General features: G+C 46.5%; 1 protein-coding gene across 1 annotated transcript in view; it reads left to right on the forward strand.

Annotated features, from left to right (window-relative positions):
• Window positions 1-25,237, forward strand: part of Ptgfrn (prostaglandin F2 receptor inhibitor) — a 68,229-nt gene that overhangs the window by 20,766 nt on the left and 22,226 nt on the right. Inside the window, exons 2-4 of the mRNA XM_021158115.3 lie at window positions 8,558-8,926; window positions 11,583-11,996; window positions 15,855-16,235. Coding sequence (XP_021013774.1) covers window positions 8,558-8,926; window positions 11,583-11,996; window positions 15,855-16,235 — 1,164 coding nt within the window. The remainder of the gene's footprint in view (window positions 1-8,557; window positions 8,927-11,582; window positions 11,997-15,854; window positions 16,236-25,237) is intronic.

Raw genomic sequence — 25,237 nt, forward strand, 5'->3', positions numbered from 1 at the left:
GAGGATGTTTTTAAAATGCCAGGCACTTGTTAAGGGATTTGCTGTGTGAAGCAGGATCTTACTCTGTCGCCCAGGCCGACCTGCGATTCACAGCGCTGGCCTCACACTCTCTGGGATCCTCCTACTTGAGCCTCCTAAGTGCTGGGATATACTCATGGGTTAACCTGTTGGTTTTTCTTTTGTGCTTAGCATCCCAGCAATTTGCCCTGCCCTCCAATGTCTCTTTGAGAGAACCATTGTGTGAAAAAAAGCCCAGCATCACTTGCCAGGGTCACTTCTCAGCTGGACTCCCCACCTCCCAAAAGTTGATTTTTTTTTTTTTCTCTACAGATTAGCCCTCATTGTGTTGCTGAACTTGAGAGTTATTTCTTGGCCCTGTGAGGTGTTCGAAGCTCTGTGTTTGGACTTAAACCACTTGAGAACTGATAGATTTCTCTAGAGCAGAGACATGGGACACCATTGGGTTCACATGACTGTGACTTACCCCTCAGGGAGGCATTGATCTAGGCTGTTTCAACCTGACCACGTGCTGATTCTCAAAGGTAGCTGTCTGATCCACACCAGTTTATCATACGAGAATCAGTCCCCACAAGGGGGATCTGAGTTACCCACTGTTTAGATCTCTGACTTATTTACCTCCTCCCCCAGATGTTCGAGAGAACTTACAATGAAATACACATACAAGCGCAAAGAGAACCTTAAAATAAGATAAAAGGCTAAACTCACAAGGCAGCATGGAAAGTAGAAAAGGAAGAAGATAACATTTGCAATGTATGCTACATGATTTTCATAGTTGAATGTCATATTTAATACTGATGCTCCTTCAAGCCAGGGTACAAAAAGAAATCTGAATTTTATATTTTGAGAGGAGGGGAGGACTTACAGGTTGGAATAATGATAGATGAAGTTAGCTGCAGTTGTACTAAATATTTTTACCCCCCTGTGGACTTAAGAAGAAAATTAAATGAGAATCTGTTTACTGCTCTAATTGGGGACCTGGTAGAATGGATCCTAAAAAAATGAGGCGGACTAAAGTCTCGTGCAATTGCTAACTTTATTTAGAGCATCAGACAATTTATACTCTGAGGGTTAAGAAGAGTCACGTGAGTAAAATGTACAATCACCATTTCCTGGTAAAATGCACAGGGCAGGCTGCATGTGACAAAAACATGTTTTCCTGTAGGCCTATGATTCATAGCGGCAAGCAACACCAAGTAATCTGAAACAAACCCACTCCTTCTGATAGCTGGGACGAGCACAGAGACGCATTCCAAGAGCAACCCTGTGGTTTGAAGAAACTGAGGTCCCGAGACATGTTTTCTTGGAGTTTTCTCACAAGCACTCAGATTTCCCCTCCCATGACTCCGTCCTTGGGCTGTGTTCCACCAAGAATCCAAGTCAATGGGTGCCGAGGCTGGATGGTTTTGGGGTGTCTCTAAAGGGACCCAAGCCGAGCGGGCTGTCACAGCAAGTGCAGGACTCTTAGCAATGGTGATGCTTAGCAGTGGGCACTAGCGTATTTGGTGTAGAAGCCTTCTTCATCCCCTCCTGTGTGCCCTTCTTCTGTCTTGAAGATTTAAAGTGTTCTGTGTAGGTTGTGTTTTCTGGAGTAGGATAGTACACTTGTTCCACAGTGTTGGTCTTTTTTTTTTTTTTAAATAGTAGCTTTTTTCAGGTGGATTTTTGTAATGCAACATGATAATGTCCTCAATAGTAAGTTATTTATTTATTTATTTATTTATTTATTTATTTATTTATTTGAGGCAGGCTCCTGTGTAAACGAGGCTACCTTGGCTGTGTAGCTGCAGAGGTTCTTGGGCTTCTCACCCATCCCCCTGCCTCCAGGCTCATTTTATGCAGTGCGGACGGACGGGTGAGCCCAGTACTTCATGCACCTTAAGCAAGTGCTCTCCCAGCTGACTCCCAGTAGTACTTTAAAGTTAGCGGAGGAATGGTTTCCAGCAGGCCCGGTAACACAAGCACATATTCCCAGCGTTCAAGACATTGAGTTTGAGGCCAGCCTGGACTATAAAACAGACGAAACAAAACTTTAAACTAAAGGGCTTTCATATAAAGGTTTCTTTTATTGGCCCCCTGGGAACAAATAAAACCTTCATTTTTAAAAAAGTTTTTTTTTTTTTAACCATTTTATTTATTACTCCAGTGTGTCTTCCTGCCTGTGTAAGGGCATGCATGCCTCAGCATGTGGGTGGAGGTCAGAGGACAACTCGTAGAGCGACTTCCCTTTCCACCTTTACATGCCTTTTGGAGATGGAGCTGGGGTGGCCGGGCTGGCACAGCGAGCACCCCTTACCCACTGAGTCACCTCACTGGCCATGAGTTGTTCCTTATAAAAAACATTTTTGTGCAGAGCTATGGTAACATTGTCTAGGCTCAGAAACGATTAGGACTCTTAATTTGAAGCACTGGTAGCGCTTGGAAACTCAGAGGGAGTTTGTCTTCCCCTTCTTTCCCTCAGTCATCAGCTGTTACCAAAGGTTGTGACAAAAATTGGCAAGTGTGGCTCTGCAGACACTCTTCTTGATTTGAGAGTTGCCATATGCTCTCCCTGTTACATGTTATATTTATTTTTAAGTATCGTTTGCCGCTATTTAACAATATTAAGGGGAATCTGTACTAAATACCAGATTGCTGCTGGCAAGTTGAAACTCTGCTACCCAAATCTTAAATCTCCATTTACTCGGATGAGAGGACAACCCAGGTTCTTGGGTGCAAGACATTGCTTAGGCTCGTGGGCTTTCAGATTAGAATTTGCTCTTTCAAGCATCTGCTTCCACCGGCTTGGTTCCCCAGTGACACTGTAACTTAGCTTCCATCCAGGTACTTGCACAGGTTGCAGTAGAATTTGAGGAAGGAGTACTTGAGTGATCTGGGGGAAAGAGATGCTTCACGGAGGGGAGATGGTGCTGAAGCCTCCTCTGAGCAGGAGGGTGGCTGGGAAGGGATGCTGGCCAAAGGAGACAGTGAATGAGCAGGAGGCTTGCTGGGAAGGGATGCTGGCTAAAGGAGACAATGAAGCAGAGGCCCTAGGCAACTCAGGCATGGTGGCACTTCCAGAAAGGAAGGTAGGTTGTTTTTTGTTGAAGTATAAGCATTAGTGGGGAAGGATGTTAGGAAATGAAGCCAGAGTGGTATCCATGGGCCAGGTGGTGGAGAACCTTGCATGTCTTCCATTTGGCAGATACTTATTGGATAGCTTGTGAACCGGGTACTGCTATAGACACATAATGGTCACTGCTCTTAATGGGAAGGGATAGATGATTAATAATAATAATAATATCCTATGAGTGCATATAAGCTACAGTATAATGACCAGTGGTAAGAGGAAGTTTTGAGGTCAATAAAAATGGGACCATTTTAGGGGACCAGGAAAGGTTGGTTGAAGAACCAGTAGGGTGAATGACCTCCAGTGTTCAGGCCTGAAGCGATATGCAAATGACCTGAGGATTGAGCTGGAGAGACAGCTCAGTGGTTAAGTGTTCAACATATATTGCTCTTGCAAAGTCTCTGGAGGTGTTCAGGTCTCAGCAACCATGTTAGGTCACATCCAAGGGCATTTGAAGTGTCTATCCTCCATGGGTACCTGCATTCATGTGCACATGCACATACATGCACACACACACATGTGTACTCATACATATACATGCATAATTCCCTAAAGTTAGACTGGCTCTTGCCTGTCTAAGGAAATCTTAAGAGTTAAGTGTGTCTGAGTATCACGGAGGGAGAGGATTAGAATATAGAGTCTAGAAAACTAAGTAAGGATTTGGAGGTGAAGTGACTGGAGAGTTTGGGGTGGAGGGAAGTATAATCTACTGTGTGGTTTTGAAAGGATGCATTGTAGTGGATAGAAAGCCAAGAAACCAGTGAGGGAGTTATTGCAGTAATGGCGGTAAGAAATGGGAGCTTGGACCAGGGTGGCTGCAGTATGAGGGAGCTTACTGAGAGAAGTGCTTGCTATCTATGATAAGCATCCACTGAAGAATTCTGATCCATAGGACTGGGGAGATTGCTCGGGGGTTACGAGCAGTGGCTGTTCTACTGGAGGACCTGGGGTTGATTCCCAGCAACTGCGTGTCATTTTACAACTGTGTAACTCCAGTTCCAGGGGGTCCAGCACCCACTTTTGGCCTCTAAAGGCACCAGGCATGCACATAGCATATAGATATATTTGTAGATAGATAAATGCTAACACACAAAAATAAAAATTAAATAAATCTTTTAAAAAGTCTGATCCATGGGATGACAGAATTTGTGTGTTTTAAAAAAAAAAAAAACTAAAAAGGAAAAGAGAGGATTCTGGTAGCCATGTGGGAAAAAGCTGGGAGAATTGAGATAATAAGCTGGATTTATTTCCAAAACTCCAGTCGCCAGAAATAAAGACAGAAACCTTGGAAGGAAAGTAGACTCAGACCTGGAGGCCCTGGGAGACATTTTGCCAAGGGGTAGAAATACGAAATATTTACACATTTGGAAATTCTCTTGTGAGCCTTGCAAGGTGAGTGGTTATGGTCAAGTTTCTTCTAGAGTTTTCCACCTCAAACATTCTCTGAGACCCTCACCACACGCCAGGCACTTTTGTAAGTACTATGCACTGGTTCATCTGAGCCTTACCACAGCCCAGGGGTAAGGGGTGGGATGGAGCGGTGATCATGGTCACATTTTTTTTCTTTTCTCTTTTCTCTCTGTGTATGCGGTGTATATATGTATACATGTTCATGTGTAGGAGTTTGCATGTGTTCAGGTGTGCCTGCATGTGTGTGTGTGTGTGTAAGCTTGGAGGCTATAGGTATACATTGAGTGTCCTCCTCAATGGCTTTCCACCTTTAACTAGCTAGACTGAAGCTGACCAGCAAACCTCTGGAATCCACCTCTGTCTGTCTGCCCCATCCCACCACACTAGGTTACACTTGTACAACACCATTCAAGACGTTTTATGTGGGCACTGGGTACCTGAATTCAGGTCCCTGTGCTTGAGTGACAAGTACTTCATTGACTGAGCCATCTTCCTGAGTGCCCTGGCTCCCACTTTATAGAGATGGAAACTTGGGCAGAGGGCTCAGTGGTTGTCCTTTGAAGGTCACTGCTGTGCTGCCACCGTATGAAAGTTGGCATAGGAGATCCCGAATTGTCTGCTCATCTCTAAAACTAAGCAAAGAATTGATCGCTTGTTTCCTTTCTGAGCAGTGGTGATCACGGCTGTTGAAAGTTGGTCACTGTGGGTAGATAAATATTTTATGTCAAAACTCTTGAGTTACCAGAGATGGAAATTAGCTTTAAAAACATGAGGGCCAACTGCAAGAAAACTGCCACGTCCAGCAGAAGAAAGGCATGTGTGTACATGGGTGTACATGGTGGAGCGTGCAGGGAATGGCATGGAAGGCTTGAGTCACAGGCTGATCTTTGCCTCTGTGGTCTGAGTGTTCACCCAGACCTTGTTCCTTATATGGGCAGGACTGCTGCCCAGTGGCAACTGTACAGTGAGTCCTCTGTATAGGACCTGGGTCTACCAGGAGCAAAGGTATCTTTGGGAGAAGCTGAAAATATCCAGAGGAAATTATGATCTCCCTGACCTTTGTCCAGGTCCCCATTCCTAGGATCTGAGATTCAGGGTCAGCCGGAGTCTGCTCCAAGTACTGACTGAGGCCATGGGCAGTGTCTGTAGGCACTGAGTTGCTGTGGGAAGAAGACAGTCTGTTTTATAGCACCGGTCAGCAGAGCCTGGCATTATTCTCCCATGCTGTATGCTAGAATATGCAACCACCCCATACTTCTGACTTTAATAACTTTTACATTTTTCCTCCTGATCTTTAAAAAGTTCTTCATTGGGGCTGGAGAGATGGCTCAGAGGTTAAGAGCACTGACTGCTCTTCAAGAGGTCCTGAGTTCAATTCCCAGCAACCACATGGTGGCTTCTGACCATCTGTTAAAGGGATCCAATGTCCTATTCTGGTGTGTCTGAAGATAGCTACAGTGTACTCACATATAATAAATAATTCTTAAGAAAAACGTTCTTCAGTAATCTCATATGTGTATACAGATGTAGTTAGAGCATGCGTGTGCCCCCTACTCCCCACTTCTTGTTCCTCCAGGTTCCGCTTTTTGAGATAGGGTCTTGTTATGTGAAGGAGCTGCCAACTCTTAGACTCAAGTGGTCTTCGACTTCTTGAGTAGCCGGGGTTGGTTATAAGCATATAATATTTCATTTAATTCATCAATCAGTCTATGTGTATATGCATCATATATCTATCATCTATTTCTTTCTATCTATCTATCTATCTATCTATCTATCTATCTATCTATCTATCTATCATCTTTATTTTCAATGCTTTATTTTCCCTGGGCCTCACACATACGAGGCAGGTACTCTGTGTGCCATCCCCAGCCCTACATTATTTGATTTTTAAGGACAGTGGTGTGATTTGGAGTTTGACCCCCTTTCTTAGGACAGGAAGTTGTTTTGGGTCTGACCCCAGCACAGCTAGGACAGGAAGACAGTCGGTCCCCTTCCTTGAACAGTGTCTCACACTGTCTCTGTCAATATTTCTCTAGTATGATTGCTTCCTTTCTCCTTTCCCAAAGGAGGTGATAATTGATAATGTGTTTGAGGTTAGAGGAAACAAGATATAGTTTTTAAAAAATGTCCCTCAACTTCTTTTTTTTCAACCCTGACCCAAATTTATGTTAGGTTTGCATCGTGATCTGATTCACACACACACACCTTTGTTTACCTAACACAGTGCTGCAAATGGCAATATTTATCCCTTACCAAGAGCTTTGCACTCTAATCGCTTCTGTTCATTTAAAATTCCATCTTTAAAAGCACACACAACCACTATAAATTCATTTTGGAATCCACTAATAGGCGGCCACAGGGTTTGAAAACCATGAATCACACCAGCAATAAACAAGCAGTCCTGTTGAGTTCGTTCTTAGGAGTGATGCTGCAGACCAGGTGGCTTTAACCACAGCTTTTTCTCTACAAGCTAGAGGTCAAAGCAAGGTGGCCACAGAGTCTGTGCCTTCTAAGGCTGGGAGGGAGGGTCGGACCTGTCTCTCCCGAGCTTGTGCTGGCTGGCTGCCAGTCTTTGGTGTTCTCAGTTCTTAGATGCATCACCTTGATCTCTCCCTTCATCTATGTACAGTATTCTCCTGGTGCGTTCAAATTCGCTCCCTTTTAAGGTTGCCAGTCATACTGGCTCAGAGGCCTACCCTATGCCATAGGACCACATCATAGTTTGCCTGACGACATCTTCTGCGACCACATTCCCAATTAAGGCTGTGTTCTGACATATGGGTTTCAGAATTCAGCATAAGAATTTTGCGTGAGTCACACAGAAATACAATAGTGACAGTAGGAAGCCGTCATATTGAACCCATATTACATAGAGGGCTCTCAGCTGAACATTGTTAGTAATTCACTGATACCATCTTATCTCACTTTATTATCAAGGAAGGCAAGCTAGGAGAGGTTTAACTCCTAGTTCCTTGATACAGAGCCCATGATATCTCCTGTATGACTCACTGCTGTACCTATTTGTAGAATATCAAGAAAGGTACAGTTAGCTGTTATAAATGGAAATGCATCATTTTTTTTGTATAGGGGAATGCCAGGGCCAAAAGAATGGGAATGGGTGGGTAGGGAAGTGGGGGGCGCTATGGGGGACTTTTGGGATAGCATTAGAAATGTAATTGAGGAAAATATGTAATAAAAATATTAAAAATCAAAAAAAAAATGGAAATGCAAATTCACATCATAAACACCCCAGAATTGTGCTGAATGAAGTTCATTGCAGTGAGACCTTCTAAAGGGACTTGCAAATACCTATCCCTAAGGGTCTGTGGATCAAGGCTCTCCTGGCAGGCAGTGCCAGTCGACTGGCCCCTGTCCACTGCGCTTCTCTTCCACCACAAGCCGCTGTATTCCTAACAGCACCAGCCAGCCTCCTCCCTCGGAGCTTCCCCATCGCCTTCTGAGTTTAGATCAGGGTGAAGAGTAGAGAGAAGGAAATGAGCCAGAAAATAGAAAATTAATACTTGGTGGAATTGTCATATTTTAAAAATAATTTATAACCAATGTCAGATAATAGGAGTTAAATCATTTTATCAGCAGGCTGTTCTAGGATTTGAAAATTGGCATCGATCATTATAAATCAGGTCTGGGGAATGGTCTCTAGGGATGAAGGTTAATGTGGGGTGGGCAGAAATATAAATAAATGCTTAGCCATGTCCTTTTTCTTAAATACAGAACCTCTCCATATCTCGTTGCATATAACGATCTGTTAAATCCTAAGAGAAGAGACAAAACTATGCGAGGCCATGGTTGGCCCACTTTTCATATTTAGTCTGCCTGTCAGCCCAGGGAAACTGGTTGTGTGGAAGGCATTCATTTTAAGGTGCTACTTCCAACCCATAATTTCAGCAATGGCTTAATCCCCTTCTGCAGGGTCCATTTTCTTCGAGATTCTGATGCGTGTAGGTCCCAGAGCAGAAGCATCCTTCAGGTGTCACTTTCTTTCGTTCCCTGTCATTGCAGCTGTCTGCCGCGGGCGCGTGGTGAGAGTCCCTGCGGGCACCCTGGTTCGCGTGGTGGGCACTGAGCTGGTGATCCCCTGCAATGTCAGCGACTATGATGGCCCCAGCGAGCAGAACTTCGACTGGAGCTTCTCGTCTTCAGGGAGCAGTTTCGTGGAGCTTGCTAGCACCTGGGAGGTGGGCTTCCCGGCGCAGCTGTACCGGGAGCGGCTGCAGCGGGGCGATATCCTGTTGAGGAGAACTGCCAACGATGCTGTGGAACTGCACATAAAGAATGTCCAGCCCTCAGACCAAGGCCACTATAAGTGCTCCACCCCGAGCACGGACGCTACTGTCCAGGGCAACTATGAGGACACAGTGCAGGTTAAAGGTACAGTCCTTACAAGGGGCCAACCTTCCTCTGCCATTCTGCTGCTGCAAAGAGGCTCAGTCCCCTGTCTGTTGCAGTGTTGGTGTCTTACCTGATGATGGGCAGAGGGTGGGCCAGGTGACCGCTGAGAGCCCCGTCTCCTTTCCCAGTGTAATCCTGATGCATCTTATGGCCAGTGAGTTGAAGGCAGTCCGGTGTGGCCACCTGTGAGATTACAGCTCTACAGACAGCTTGCCTATGCAGTTGGCTTCGGGCTCTGCCATTTGTCTGCTAAGTGGCTCCTGGCTCAGTCTGTGCCTCAGCTTCCTCTGTACAACACAGCCTGCCACAGGAGAGTTAACCCAAGCCAGGCCTCTCCAGCCATGTCATAGCAAATATTCAGCTTAGAGACTCGCTGGTAGACACTCATTATGAGGTTTAGCTTTATGGTAGGAATAGATACTTCCAAGTTCATGTCTTTTTCTCCGTGATCTTTATGAGGTAATACCTGTCTGCAACAGAAGTTGTACTTGCTGTTTATAGACGGAAAACCATGTGGTTACTGCTCTTTCACGAACCCAGCTGTGCAAAGCTGACATCATAGCATCTGGAATATCCTGAGTTTGAGTTTTCCCTGCCTTCCAAGTGCTGTTGGATTTGCTCACACATTCAATTATCTGCATCCCATGAAGAATATAGGAATAGGCTATTTCCCTACTTTACACATGAGATGGAAGAGCATAGGTTAATTACTTGCTTAAAATGACATAGCTCATTAGTAAATGAGCTAGAAGGAGCCATTTTAATTTGAGGTTAACAAAACAGAAACATCATCATTATTATTAATTGTCCATTTATTTGTGCCCTGGCTTGTTTCTGGAAATATTTGTATCAGGGCAGGAGTGTTTACAATTATGTGGAAAGTAGAAAATGATAATAGGAAAGGAGAGGCAAATCCACTCTTTGTTGTGGCTGGAAGAAACTGCTGTGGCTCACTATCGCTGATCCTTTACCAAACCCTGAGGGGGTGAAATATCAGCCATGCCATAAAGTAGGTACCAAAGCACCAGCCATCAAACCTACCTCCCCCATCTTCTGATTAAAGGTTTAGAATGTAGCTGGCTAAGGTGGTACACACCGGTGATCCCCAGTGCTCAGGAAGCTGAGGCAAGAGGATTCAAAGCTTGAGGCTAACCTAGGCTGAACTGTAGAGGGAGTTCAAAGCCAGCCTGAGCTACATAGTGCCACTCTATCTGGGGTTGGGAGACTGGGGCATGGGGGGTAGAGTGATCACCTCTATATGCATAGTCCTAGTTGACTTGTAGAGCTGGGGACGAAGAAATCCTGACTTTTGAAAAGATTTCCCATAAGACACTTTTGCACTAAGTTAAACAGTACAACAGACACCCCCCCCCCCTTTCAGGTCAAATACACTCTAGTGATTTACTGTGAGAAGGCAAAGGATGACACAAGAGTCCCCAGCCCTCCCCCCATCTCTCTGCTTCTTGACTAGTCTTTGAAGGCAAGAGAAGCAGGGAAGCTTTTCTTGGCTCAGGAGAGCAGGGTGCATGAGAGAGGCTGGCTGGCTGCCCAGGTGGAGTCTCTGGCAGGAGCTAGAGGTGGTCCAGCATCTGTCTGGCCTTCACCTTCATGGCTCTTAAATCTGTCCATCCTTTTCTCCTCAGTGAGGAGCTGGCCTTGAGAATGAAGCCATGCTAGCTGTCCTCACAGACTGAGGTGTGTCCTAGAAGGGCCACTATATTCATTTTGTAGAAGAGATGGGCCCATGGGAGGTGTTCTTCTAGAGGAGAACCGGTTTCTGTTATCTGGAGTAACCCCTTTCTGAGTGTGTGATCAAGGGAACCACCAAGGAAGATGATGGATTGTGTTGCTTGAAGATCCACGTATGTAGCTCCTGATAAGCTTGGCAGGTTTTCCCAGCTTTTGGTAGACAGCCTGACTACCAGATCACCAGCATCTGTCACTGTCCCTTCTGAGCTCACCCCTTTCCTAGACTATTGAAGTGGTGGCTTTTTCCAGTAGGTGCTAAGAGTTAGAAGCAGAAACCCCAGTAATTCTTGTCCCCTTCCTGTGCTGTGGCTATGCACTACCCAGGACGTGAGCCACAGGCACCTCTTGCCATCCATCGTCTCATGAGCCACAGGCACCTCCTGCCATCCATCATCTCTCCCTGGGGATCTTGACTCTTGGCAGCTCCCGTGTCTCTAAATTGAAGGCTCCCTCCTCCAGCTCCGTGTTCTAACCAGAGGATTGTTTGGCAGTCATACTGGGCTATTTTGTCCTGATGCCAAGCACTGACCTGGCACCTGCTGGGCTCCCCTGTTGACTCTATGAAGTGGGTACAGTCATTATCCCCCTTTCTAGGAAACTGAGGCACAGAGGGCACATTACGCTCATCATGGTGATGACAGAAGCACCCACAAACCCATTCTAGCAGGAGTCGGTTTATTGTCTCATTTTTCTTACTGGTTTTTGTTTTGTTTTGTTTTGTTTTCAAGTCAGAAAGTCAGTTGAGATTGTGGGTGGATCACTTTAGTGTGGAACTTGGATAGCTTCCATGGCTGAAGGCCAAAGTCATGGAAGGTAGCCTGTTCTTTCCTTATGGGGAAGGACCTTTGGTGACTATTGACTGACATCTTCTCTCTGCCCCCCACAGTGCTGGCAGATGCCCTGGTGGTGGGCCCCAGCTCCCGGCCTCCTCCAGGCCTGAGCCTGCGTGAGGGGGAGCCCTTTGAGCTGCGATGTATCGCATCTACCACGTCACCGTTGCACACACACCTGGCACTTCGGTGGGAACTGCACCGTGGCCCAGTGCACCGAAGCATCCTAGCCCTAAGCCACGAGGGCAGGTTTCACCCAGGCCCTGGCTATGAGCAGCGCTACCACAGTGGGGACGTACGCCTGGACACAGTAGGCAGTGACGCCTACCGCCTCTCCGTAGCCCGGGCGCTCTCTGCGGACCAGGGTTCTTACAGATGTGTGGTCAGTGAGTGGATCACAGAGCAGGGCAGCTGGCAAGAAATCCAAGAAAAAGCCGTGGAAGTGGCCACTGTGGTGATCCAGCCGACAGGTGAGCTTTTGAAAATGGTGTCACCCCTGATTGAGACTAATGACTGTATGTGGGACTAGACCATAAAAGGGCTACCCCAGCCTCCCCTTCTGGGGGAAGGGACCAGAGTGATGTTGGTAGCTTGAAGAGTGCTTCTGCTTTGAGCTGAGGTTTGCCTTCCTGCTCTCTGCTTTGGGAACCTGGGCTACTGCTCATCTTGCATAGGAAGGTTCCTGTCTGACTCAGAGGTTAAGAATGATGGCCTGTTAGAGGCCACCTGGTATTCCTTGGAGCTGTGGGTGGATCTGGTCACACCTATGGCTTTAGTTTGTTTGTTTGTTTGTTTACCTGTTGAGTCCTTGAGACCTTGGGTCTGCCTTCCCTGATAGCTATTGAGTTGTATATGTGGCTGATGCCAAACTTGCTTAAGGCCACCTCTGGACCTGCCTTTCCACCCCAAGATGCACCGTCCCCTGCCAGGTGACAGACTCCCCAAGGTCCAGGCCTCTTCAGGTTTTCTATGTCTACATATTCCAGAGAGTCCAGCCAGAGGCCCACATAAATTAATTTTTGTCCTATACTTTGCAAAAATACCTTTAAAAAAAAAATCCCAACTGCAGAAATAAGACAGACAGAAAAGGCACATTAGGAAGTCTACAAAAACAGAAGAGAAACAAGAGAAGAAACCATTATTGACTTTACTGTTCAGCAAGCATTGATAGGAAGCATTGATACTGTGCTCAGTACTGCGCTGGGCCTTGGGCTCAGAGGTACTGCAGGCTCAAACCCAGGTCACTGGAGCCTGCAGCTTCCACAAGGACAGCACAGAGAAGCCATTGCAGGCTAATGTCACTGCTAGGGATAGCCTGGGTGTGCTTGGTTGTCTAGGAGTCTAATATCTTTTGATATTGGAGGCTCCTGCCTCCTGGGAGACCTTGGCTGACTGATTCCCTGCTCAGGAATGTGAGTGTGTGGCCAGTTGTGTTTGCTGGAAAGGAAAGCAGGAAGTTATAACCAGGGATCGTTTTTTGCAACGTCCATGGTTTTGGGCAGCATTTCTGGGATCTGAAAGAGGGGGTGAACATCTCCATGAGTGGCTTGTGGCAGCTAAGGCATGGCCATCACTGTGGGCCTTTGCTCCATTGGCTGCCGAAATGACTTTCCCCATGGACTAAGGTCTCCTTCCACGGGAAGCCTGTAGCTATTCAGTGTACATCAAACAACTAGTCTAATGTGGCAGGGCAGGGTCAAGAGCTTAGCTTTGCAGCAGGTTCACCGTTGGATGAAGGAATTTCAGTTGTAAACATGGTCCCTCAAACCCTACAGCATCTGGTTACATGACTGGTGCTCTCTCAGTCAGGCAGATTGTAGCAGCTAGCTCCAACCTGAGGTAGCAGCCTTTCCATCCCTTCTGGTGTTGAGCCCAGCGCCTCCCATTTGCTTGACAAGCACCTATTGGTTAGGTATGTTGCCCTTTTTATTTGGGGGTAGGACCTTGCTGAGTTGCTTCAGTTGGCCTTGAACTTCTATTCTTCCAGCCTTAGCTTCCAGAATAGCTGGGACTACAGGCTTGTACCAACACACTTGGCCTTGTGATCTTTTTGTGTGTGATGGGCCTCTTTGGCTGTCTTTTGAAGCCTGTAACCTTCTAAATTCATGAAACATAATACACAAGGTGACAGAGGAAGAATTATAACTGAAGTAGTTAGGAAAATATCTCTAAGACAAATTTGTTTTATACTAGTACTTTGCTTCATTATTAACACGTGAATAATAAGCCATATTGCAGGCCTCACAACCATCTGAATTTCTAGGGAGCAGTGAATTAAGATGATGTTCAGATGTCTACTACTATAAAGTCATGTATGAAGAAGACCTCTTATTTCTGTCGGTGACCAAGCCCTGGGTATAGGCCATACTATACCACCTTGTTACTTATTTTCACCAAGGCAGGAGATGCGATGTCTCAGCTCAGTGCAGGTTAATGAAAATAGAAATAGGAACAAATGTCCCATCCACGTGCACAGGCTCCCTAAATTCTCTGTGGATCGTAAGTTAAGAATCATTGCTCAAGGGATATGAGCTCACTTGTGTGCGCCCTCTCTCCCTCCTCATTCCTCTCCCTCTGTCCTTGTAACCTCTCTATATCTTTATTTATGTTTTTAGACAGTTTTACTGGCCTAAAACTCACAGGCTTATCTTGAACTCACAGAGATCTGCCTGCCTCTGCCTTCCAAATGCTAGGACATGTCCCACCATACCCAACTGTGGGGTGGTCTTTTGCTTTTAATCAATCTCTGTACTGGTCACAGGTGACTGGTCATGCTCACTGACCACCGTGGCATTGTAAGTGACACAGAGCCATTTATAGAAAAGCTGTGTCACCTCTGTGGTAAGTCCTCCTGTGGCGATACTACTCATACTTAAGAAGATTTAGCCATATTCTCCTGGAGAAAGCCTGGATTGCCACAGGCTTTGCCCACATCTCCTCTTGCATTCCGAATCCTTAGAACTCCTCCCCGCAGCTTGCTCTATATCATCTTCCAATGTCAGACCCACGAATCTAAAATATATTGTTATTCTCCATATATGTAAAACCCATGGTTAGTGATAGGACAGATATTTAGCCATGTTCACTGAGAAAATGGCAAAGTAGACTACACAGCTGCAAAGACCTTGCTGCCAGTGTTTCTGGGCCCTAGGAATGCATTTGATCTGTAAAGAGACAGAAGAACAAACAACTTTCAACCCCTTTTTCCTAATACTATGCCCACCTCATTTTCTGTCATGTGTTGGGATGGATGTTGGACTTGGCTTAAAATAATTATTTGAAATATATGTCAAGATTTGTAAATATTCATATGGAAGCAATATCTTCCAGAGGCCATAGGCTCTTAGGATGGGTGTTTTCTGAACTGGGCACCAGTCTTTGTCCCTGAGCTTCCTGGGAAGAGCTGTGGCTGCTGAATTGGTTTTGCTGGAAGACGGGGACTGTGCCTCATTTGCCTCCACAGGGAGAAGTTAGCTGTCTGTCATTTAGTGACAGTTCCCAGAGCATCATTGTAACTTGAAATTTTCCACTCTGATTACAGATGTTTCACATCTTTAAAAAAAAAAAAAAAAAAAAAAAAAAAAAAAAAAAGTCCCTGAATAGAGTAAAATGTTTCCATTTAAAAGCTTTGGCAATGGAATGCTGAACAAGACCTCTCTTGAGTCAGGGACACTAAATACTTCAAGGATTTACCTAAATATAGCTTACTTTAATTGTCCCCAGTCATGAGAGAACAGTAGCATGGAGAATCCAGAACTCATTGGGTTTGGGGTTCAGTGTGTGTCTCCTGCTTGAGGTTTAGCCAGGTGTGTCTAAGAAAACGATAGTCTATATAAGTCGCACTGTGAAGGAACCGTAGTCTACATACATCACATTGTGAAGGGCTGAATCACTAGGAAAATTGTCTGGTTTCACTTTCCTGGCTCATCTGCGTAGGAGTTTTCACCCCGCCCCCAGGATGCTGGAGCCAGTGATGCTAGGGAGGGCTCTACCTGGAGCTACTGTGTGCTTCCGCCTCCGCTTCAGTAAATGACCATAATAGTACCCACCCCTGTTGTTATTCTCAGAATCTACTTACAATAAGTACAATAAGTAAAGCCATAGGCGTGTTTTACTGGTGTTCTTTGTTGCTCTTTTCCAACACCAATTTAGTGTGTGTCATGAATTTATTCATTAACTATTCCTCAAGCACTTTCAACTGCACAAAGCCTTCTAATTTTAACACCATAAATCAACCTAAAGGGGCGATCATGAGGGAGGTAAGGAGAAGGGAGGAGAGGGGACACACGTCACGCAATCACTCGATGGGCTTGTTTTACCTCTTCCAGCTCTGCAACTGGCCGTGCCCAGGACAGTGTCTGTGACTGAAGGAAAGGACCTGGATCTTTCTTGCAATATCACAACAGACCGTGTGGATGATGTCCGGCCTGAGGTGACATGGTACTTCAAAAAGACACCCGATACCTCTTTGCTTGCCTCCCACATGCTGGCGCGGCTGGACCGTGATTCCCTGCTCCACAGCTCACCACACGTTGCTCTCAGCCACGTGGATACCCGTTCTTACCATCTACTGGTGCGAGATGTTAGCAAAGAAAACTCGGGCTACTATCTTTGCCTTGTGGCCCTCTGGGCTCCTGGACACAACAGGAGCTGGCATAAGGTGGCAGAGGCCATGTCTGCCCCGTCTGGTGTAAGCGTGACCTGGCTAGGTGAGTAAGTAGCTTGAGGAATGCCTTTTAGCCTCTCTGCTTAATCCTTCCTGCACTCAGGAAGTGTGTGGTGTGCTGGGCATTCTGCCCCATGTAGATGTGTAGCTCAGACAAGTGTCCTTGAGCTCCCAGTTACAAGGAAGCCGGATGGGTTGTAGCAGTGTGGCCAGCAAGGGCAAGCATGGGTGGCGTTTGCCTCCATGCCCCTGCTGGAGGAAGTGGCTTCTTTGTTGTTGAGAGTGTCTGCCTGAGAGAGCTGAGGTGAATGGCTCTTTGCAGTGGCTTTGTTACAGAGACATCCACTCTCTTCTCTTTACTTAGACTCCTGGGTATTTCTGCCCTGGGCTAGGGCTCCCTGAAGCTCATTGAGAAAGAGCAGCCACTCCTCCAGCTAATGGCGAATGTTTTCTACCCTTGATGCGCTGGTAGCCCCTGGTAGTTTTAACTGCAAATATCATTTACAGTAGGGGCCATCTTCCTCCCTGTCTCTCTTCAGGCTCCCAGTCCTGGAGCTGCCCCAGGTGGAGGGGTGGAGGTGTCACCTCACCCCATGTTTTATAGCAGCTTGTAACATGGGAACATGGCTGGTGTCCTCACTGTGTCATCCCGCTTGTCATGTATGTGATCCCTGGAGCGCCCTTCCTTATCATATATGTGATTGTGGCTGTGTTCTACTTGTCCTATGTCCACTGATAGATTGTCATCTCATTATCATGTGTGCTCCCTGGAGAGTGCTCATTTTGTAATGTATGTGCTGTGTGCTGCCAGGTAAGCCCTCCTTCGTTATGTATGTGCTCCCTGGTATATGCCTCACATTTTCATGTGTGCTCCCTGGTAAGTCTTCTTTTTGTCATATGTGCTCCCTGGTGTCCTCACTTTGTCATCTGTGTCCTTCCTGCTGTGTTCACTTTGTCATTTGTGTTCTCCCTGCTGTGCCCAACTTTACCCTTCTTGCTCTTTGGTATCCCTGCTTTGTCATCTATGTGATCCTACCATGTCTTACATGAGATTGCTGGCTTTGACCTGATCTCTTTCCTGTAGTGCCCCTTGTCTTTTTTCCTATGCATCTGACCACGGGGAGGAATGTGTAGTAGCTCCTTTTGTTCAAGGGTGGTAATGGCCTTGATCATTCAATTCAGCTTAGGTGGGAGGGGCTGGCGGGGTGTGGCTGGCTCCCCACCTGCTTCATTTCCACAGTGGTCAGCCTATGGTCAGCTCTTCACTGCCCTCACAGGGCTTTGGGCCCTGACAAAGACACTTGATTTTTCTTTGATTAAGGAGGCAACACTGATCTTTAAAGGGCGGTAAAAGACTTCATCGTCTGTCTGATGCTAATCCTTCTCTTACATGTGCATGTCTCCAGCTCCTATGGAATTCTTCTCTGTCTTATATAGAGGTCCTATGCTGGCTCAAGGTGCACTCCCTGTCTGTCTGTCTGTCCCTAAGAAATGGATGGGAACTTGCGAGTGGTAGTGTGGTGCAAGGGAAAGTGTCCTTAGAGAGTAAGCGGTAGGGAAAGGCTAGTTGGGACTGAGACGGGGGTGAGCGGGGTGTGGAGGTGGTAGCCCTGTGAGCAAAGTGGGGCTTTGATATCTAAAGAGCGAAAGGAGCAGGCTTATCTGCTTTCATTCCTGCAGTCAGGAGCCTGCGCTCGAGGCGCTCTGTGAAGTCCTGGGCTGGAACAATGTTGGCCCAGCCAGGACTCTCCTTAGCAACCTTCAAAATAAAACAGATGTTGTCAGCACCAAGAGAAGAGTTTTCATCTCTGGAGTTGAATCTGTCTCACAGCTCTGATCCTAGTGCATTGTGTGGTGCTGTCAAATCCCCACTCTGGCTTTCTCCCCTCCCCCGCCCCCCTTTCCCCTCCAACTTCTGAATCCTAGCTCTGGGATTTTTTTTTTTTTTTTTTTTTTTTTGTGTGTGTGTGTGTGTGTGAAAATTCTGCCTGCGCTCCAATTCTGAGGGCTGCTTTGAAGTCCTGGTGTATTGATCGCACATACCCTGGGGGAAGTACAGGCACTGTCAGACATCAGGGGCAAGCTCTGGGAGGGAATGGGCTTTGTAACTGAAGGGATTTGTTGGTGACGTGTTCTCCAGAGACTGAGGGGAAATAAAGAGGCTAAACTGTGGGAAAGACTCCCTGATTATCCTAAGGGTCCTGCCACTCGTTTTCCTGCGGAGTGCCGGTGCCATTGTGAAAGACACGAGTGCGCATCTCCAGTGCATGCGTGGAGCCCCAGAGCTTCTGTGTGCTTTACACAGACTAGGCCTGCCCCAACATACAGATAGCATAAAACCCATGCATCCAAAACCCAGAACTGTATGCAGGCATGGCCGTGGCTTAGAGTATTCAGAGGCCCTTGCATAATTGTGAGCTCACCAGGAGTGTAAATATTATAAAAACAACTGTGTTCTTCGCTGTCTTCCTCTTAAGCCTTCACCCCGTTCTCTGTGACTCATGGTTTGCAGCTGCTTGGACGCTTGTCAGGAGACGAGTCGGGCCTGAGTACAGCCACAGGCCTTTAGTCACAGTCTGCAGACTGCATTCTCTGCCCAGAAACTGAGGCAACTGGCTGACCCTACATGTTTTCTCTAGAAATATAATTTGCGCATTCCATCAAATACAACTCGGGCCTATATAAGATAATGAAGATGTGACACACACACTCTCACAGACACACACACACAAAGCCAGGAACACAGCTCACCTGCTAAGTATATAGATCATCCTAGGTTAGGTGATGTGGACTGTTGTCTCTTAGAGAGTGGGATCCCAGTGCTGATACGATGCAGCACTTGGTTTTGCACGTGACACATTGAGAATTCTAATTAGCATTTATTGAACACCTTTTCCAGGCCCTGACTGAGAACTTTGTATGTATTAAATGGTCAGGTGGGAAGTGCTTATGATCACCTTTGGAAAGGAGACTCTCCCCCATTGGCTAATTCTTGCTTCTTGTCTGGGATGGCTTAGAATTGTGGCCTTGGTTGAATCTGTCCTAGGCATTGTCTCCGTGTGTGGGGAATGTCTTTGGCCTTGGAAGTCAGCTCTACCTCCTGAGACAACCAGTCCCAAGTCCTAAAGATGGGCTGTTCCTGCTACCTGTTCTCATCTTCAGAGCTGCTGTCCCAGTTGATGACGGGGTGGGAACTGGTGGGGTCGCCTTAGTCCGTTGTGTTATGTGGGCCTACTACAGATGGTCTGAGAAATGAACGATCCTTTGCAGCAGGGTGGGGGGGATCTGGTGATTTTTTTTTGTAAGAAGGTGAGAGAAAGGCCTTTTGCTAAGATTTGTATTCCTCTTTGAAGAAGGAAAAGCTCTAGTTGGTTTGCAAAATGAAGAACAAAGCAACAGACATAAAGAAATAATCAAGATCAAAAGAGGCAAAGAGAATCCAAGAGCAGTTATTGCTTGGGATGAGTTCGTTGAGTGGTTGGCATGAATTTGTTGCATTTGAGCACCAAATTTGTAGAGTTTTGAAGTCGAGACAAAAAGAGATGTTCTTATCCAGTTGTCTGAGAAAGAAAACATAAACTTTTGGAGAGGCAAACTTTTTCTTGGCACTGAATTTATCCCATGGTTTTTCATTTTGGGGTGGGGGTGGGGGCAGTGGATGATTTAATGGCTAGTGCCCACAACTGTTCTTTTACCAAAGGCCTTCAGTGATTGTTCAAATGTATGTTTCTTATACCCATGCTCTCTAAGAGATGAGGGTGTGAATTGTAAGTGTGGAAAGGAGTTTTCTCTCTCGAAAGAACTTGAATTGCTTCAGGAAACAAATGTTGCTTTGTGTTGATCCAATTTAGTGTATGGCTGAAACAGAGAGCCAAGCGGAATGGCCAGTTAATCTGCACATTTTAAGCCATCTCTCTGTGCTATCAAATGTCTTAAACGAGCCCTTGGCAGGAGTTGGATACTAATCAGTTTATGGTTGAGCTCTCTGCCCGAAGTACCAGACTTGTGTTAATTAGAGAGGGTTCCTAAGGCTCAGGATGCAGGAGGAGGTGCAAGAGCAGGAGGGGGCAGGGCTGAGCTCTGCTGGTCAGTCCTGAGAGTGGATTTGCATTCTTCACCACTGGAGAGCTGGCACCTCTTCAGCAGTGTGCCAGCAAGGAAGGTAATTACTTTCTTCTTTAAAAGGAGCTGTTAATCTGCTAAGTACTTGGTAGACACTCCGGTGTTCTGGGCCGTCTCTAGGACATCCCAGTTAGATATATGGTGGGTTTTTTTTAGCATGGCTATTGCCTGTATCTGTCTGGGATTATTCCCGAAAACCAGTGGAGTAGTGGAGTCTGCTTTGTCAGTTTTGGCACTCTTGGTTTAATGGGACAGTACATAAACCTGGTCCAGCACCTCCCAGTTACATCCCTGGTACAATCCTTGGTGTTGATGGTGATGTATTAGTGCTTAAGGGTCTCCCTCACCAAGTTGTTAGCCAGCTAGGACGTAGGAGTACTCATGCATTCAGGTACCAAACTAGCATGGAGGAATCAGGAAAATGTGTGTAGGAAAAGGGATGTTGAATTCCCAAGAGGTGCAGGGGTTAGAGCCAGCCCTTCCTCCTGTGCTCTGGATATTCCTGGCCCTCTCTGAGAGGAGTGAATGAGGATGAAGGGAGCGGAGGCAGTCCATCTGAACTGCGTATTGCTCTGAGATGGCTAATGCTGACTTCTGTCATGATAATTGTTCCTCTTGGACTCTGCAGAGCTATCCCACCCATCCCCCCATCACAGGACTTAATTTGTAGCCATCTCTGTTTAAATATTAGAGAGTCTTTATTATCCAGATGACTGTGCTAACTCTTGGAGTACCTGTCCACTTCAAGAGCCTGGAAAGTGGAGTGCTCCTTCTGGTCTTTCTAACCCTGCCCTTCCCACATTATCTATACAAGGTTATGGTTGGAGAGAGGGGGTTAAAACATTCCCTCCTGGAATGCAGCATGTGTGCCTGGGGAGCAGGGTCAGAGCTTCTCGGATAGCATCACTCTGAACTTCTGGGAGGGAGCAGGCCAAGAAAGCCTTGGTACCCCAGGGGTGGGATGAGCCTGTCCAGGTAGTCTGCGTTGGGAGCCAGATCACCTAGATAAAAAGGTCTCCCATGCAATTCTACTCACACTCTATGCAGAAATTCTCTAACTTAGCTCCCCGAGCTTCATTTCTGTTTGTCATTTGAAACATACACAAAGATAATACTAATCCTATAACATAGGAGAGTTAAGCCAAATTCCAAGAAAGTATTATGGCCTGCTGCCTGGCATCTAGAAAGCCCTCTGAAAATGCTGGTTGTCACTCTTGTTACTGCAGAATGGGATAAGCTATATACCTTCCTTATAGACTTGTCAGAGTAAGTGAAGGGCATCCGCATACCTTGCCTACACACGAGGAAAAGCAGGCGCCTCTGGAAACAGTAGGCAGGAAATACTGTGGTCTGTAACGTAGCCAGTCATTCTCAAGGTTTTCATTGTTTGGAAACTTGGAGAAAGGCATTTAGTGATCCCTGTTTGTAGTGGAGCCTCTCTTCGGAGGAGGGTCACCTGCGAGTCTATAGCTTTGGAGAGAGAGTGTCGGAGCAGGTGTGGACCTGGTACCCAGATTAGAAAGCAGGCCCGAGTTCTCACATGTTCCTGGCGCTTGGCTTGACACAGCAGCTCTGTGTTCCGAGAGAGCTGATAGATAGCATGGGTGGGTGTTTGTTTTCAGCTTCTCAAAACAAATTTACAAACATTTGCAGTAGAAGAAATAATCACCAGCTTTAACTGCAAGTATCTTACTTATCTGATTTCAACTCTCTCTCTCTTTCTCTCTCTCTCTCTCTCTCTCTCTCTCTCTCGCTCGCTCGCTCGCTCGCTCACATGCCTCACGTACACTTTTTAATCTGCACGAGCATAAAGCATGCTCGAGAGGCCATGTCTTTTCTTCTGCGAGACAGGAGCTCTTTCCCTCTGTAGCCCAGCTGGCCTTGAACTCAGCACCCTCTGGCCTCTGCCTCTCACATGCTGGAACTGCAGGCAGGTCGTACCTCACGCAGCCTCCAGATACCACTTACCACTGAGTACTTGAGGATGCATCTTAACTGATGAGCATTTTCAGACATAACCCTCCTTGCGTCCTTAGCTGATTTCTTGATGAGACCAGGCAGAATGTAGCAGTAATCAGTGCTGAAATACTACGCCCGAAATGAGCATTTTTATGCAAAATATTAAATTTAGTCCAATTCAGCCAGTATGCTAATATCTTTGATATAGAAGGTGCTTTATGCATAGCGTGTGCAGAGAGATGCTCTGAGTAGCCTTGAAAAAAGTCCTAGAAGATTCCATGAGCTGTACATACAAATAACAGAAGTTCAAGGCAGTGCTCTCGTAAAATCTCCAGAGATTGAGGGGCCTGGCAGGTGGAAGGATCTCTGCTGAACACTTTGTGATTGAGAAGTGAGGATATTTGACAGTGTGCCCAGGGAGTTCAGAGGAGGCAATCTGTGTTGCCAAGGTAAGGTGACAAAGAAAAGGGTGTGTACCAGAAGCCTAGAGAAAGACACACCCTCTACAAACCACGCTTAAAATTATAAAGCAACATAAAAAGTCATCTCTGCCCATGCACAAAACAAAACAGAGCTCCGAGTCCTGACTCCCTTCCCTCTGATGTCATAAGCAGCGCCCTGTCTTCTCTGGGAGTGTTTATCTGAAATTGACTCGCAGAGGTGTGGCTGACTACTCAAAGGAACCCGCACTCTGACCTTTCACAAGCCAAGAACCCACTGCCTGTGCATTTGGTCTGGGGCTGTTTGTGGTGGAGGTGAAGCTAAGGCTAGCTGTAACAGGAGCAGGGGGCAGCCACGAGCAGGAGAGCAGCCACAAGAAGTCCGCAGAATCATTTTCCTATAGTGCCAATGGGAGCATCTTAGATGTGAATGTTCTGCAGCCCTACTGTGTGTTGTTCCCTCCCCATCTCCTGGATTCACAGGAGGGAGACAGAGCACTTTTAGGGTAGAGAGTGGAGTAGAGTGGGAGAGAGTCTCTTCAGCTCTTTTCCTCAACAGCGTGCTGAGTGTGTGCCTAGGTGATGAGGTAGAGGATGTGACAGGGGTAATGGCAGAAACGGGAGCTGAGAGCATGGAGAGGTGGTAGTATTGGGTTTGGGTTGGGTTCAAGTGTTGAAGGCTGGAGTGTGTGCTCTGAACTGAACATGTGGGGATGAGGGCCTGGAGGTGAACAGACTGTGACTTGCCAAGCCAGTTTAGAGGGCACGGGGAAGCCATGCTAGTGTTGCTGGAAGCAGCGAGGGCCACAGTGAGAATGGCGTTCCCCGAGATTTCATCTTAACTGCCTGCATCAGGCTGGGAATGGAAGAGTGACTTCAGGGACACCAAGGACACAGAAGGCATGTGGCTTACTCTCGGGGTATGAGGGCAAGATGGGGGGGGGTACATCTCATGCTGGGGTAGCCAGGAATGCCATCCTGGGAAGTCAGTGGAGAGTTGGGAGTGTTGGCTGTGTTACTTTGGAGTGGTGCCAGCTGTGTTTTCCTCTGTGTGCCTGCTGGTCAGGGAAGGTGGAGCTGAGGTGAGTTATCTTGTGACCTGGCTACACTTAAAATGATGTGGAGCCCTAGGCCATATGCTGACACGGCTCTACACCTGACGTGGCCTGTGAGATCTGAGAAAGAATTAGGGCAGAGCAGGGCACCAATAGTGGTCTAAGACGCTGAGTGAGTGAGTTTTGGGTCATAGCAGGTAGAGAGAGGGAGGAGAGGACGGTAGGGCAGAGGCCCCCAGGGGAGCTTTTCTCTGGCCACTAAAAAGGTCAGTCATGTTGTCACTTCTTTATCATTGTGTTTTATTTAACCAGTTGACCAATTAAAACTGTACACATATATTATACATGTGTATCTGTTATATATATATATTACATATATATATATATGTATGTATGTATGTATATGTATATATATATGTCTCGGTGTGTATGTGGTTTTGGCTTTGTCATTATTTTTTGAAACAGAGACTCACCATTTAACTCTGTCTGGCCTAGAACTCGCTATGTAGACTTGGCTGACCTTGAACTCAGAGGGATTCATTCACCTTTGCTTCTGGAGTTCTGGGATTAAAGGTATACACACCACATCTGGCTTACTATTGTGCGGGCATGGTATACATCATGGTGCTTGATCTGTGTGGAGAGTGGAATGGCTAAATTAAGCTAATGAACATATCTGTTACCAATGAGTAGGCTTATTCCTTTCGTAGTAAGAACATTTAAAATTCTCTCTCTCAGCAGTACTCAAGCACCTATAAGAGCAGTCACCACGTTGTAAATGGACTTTCTGGTCTTACCAATTGCTCAGCAGAAATCTGACATCCTTTGACATCCTTTGACCCCTGCCCCAGGCTCTGAGAGCTATCATTTTACCTGAGTTTGACTGTTTTAAGTTCTACGAGGCTTTTGTCTTTCTGTCTGTCTTGTTTTGATTTGTACAGTGTCTTTCAGGCTCGTGCATGCGAGCATGTGTGCGTGCATGCGTGCATACATGCATGTACGTGTGTGTCCTATGTTGTCTTTCCCCATTCATCTGTTGACAGACGCTTAGGTTGACTCCCTCCTGCTCGGCTCCTGTGAGCAGTGCAGGGATGAGCATGTCCTGCCTGTCACTCATCGTCATTTTAACAGCCTTTACAAGGTGTCACTTTGGAAGAAAGTGCCTGTGGGTGGAAGTAAACCATGAAAGACAGAAGGGTTTGTTATTAGAAAGGACATGGTCTGTTACAGAACACAAGACCCGGGAATAGAGTCTAGGCATCCCAGTTTCATGGATCAGGTGAGCTCAGCTTCAGGCCCACAGGAAGCTGTCCTCTGGTCACAGCCCCTGTGGCAGTAATTGGCAGTGTCACTGCCAGCACAACCACATCTTCAGTGTCCTGAAAATCGTCCCATTGAACAGCAGAGCTGAGAAACTGTACAGTTTGGAGAATGGGTGTGGCTCCAGAGAGATGCTTGTCTTGAAAGGT

This window comes from Mus caroli, unplaced genomic scaffold (assembly GCF_978045245.1).
Source record: "Mus caroli unplaced genomic scaffold, Mus_caroli_1 scaffold_3, whole genome shotgun sequence".
Lineage (NCBI taxonomy): Eukaryota > Metazoa > Chordata > Mammalia > Rodentia > Muridae > Mus > Mus caroli.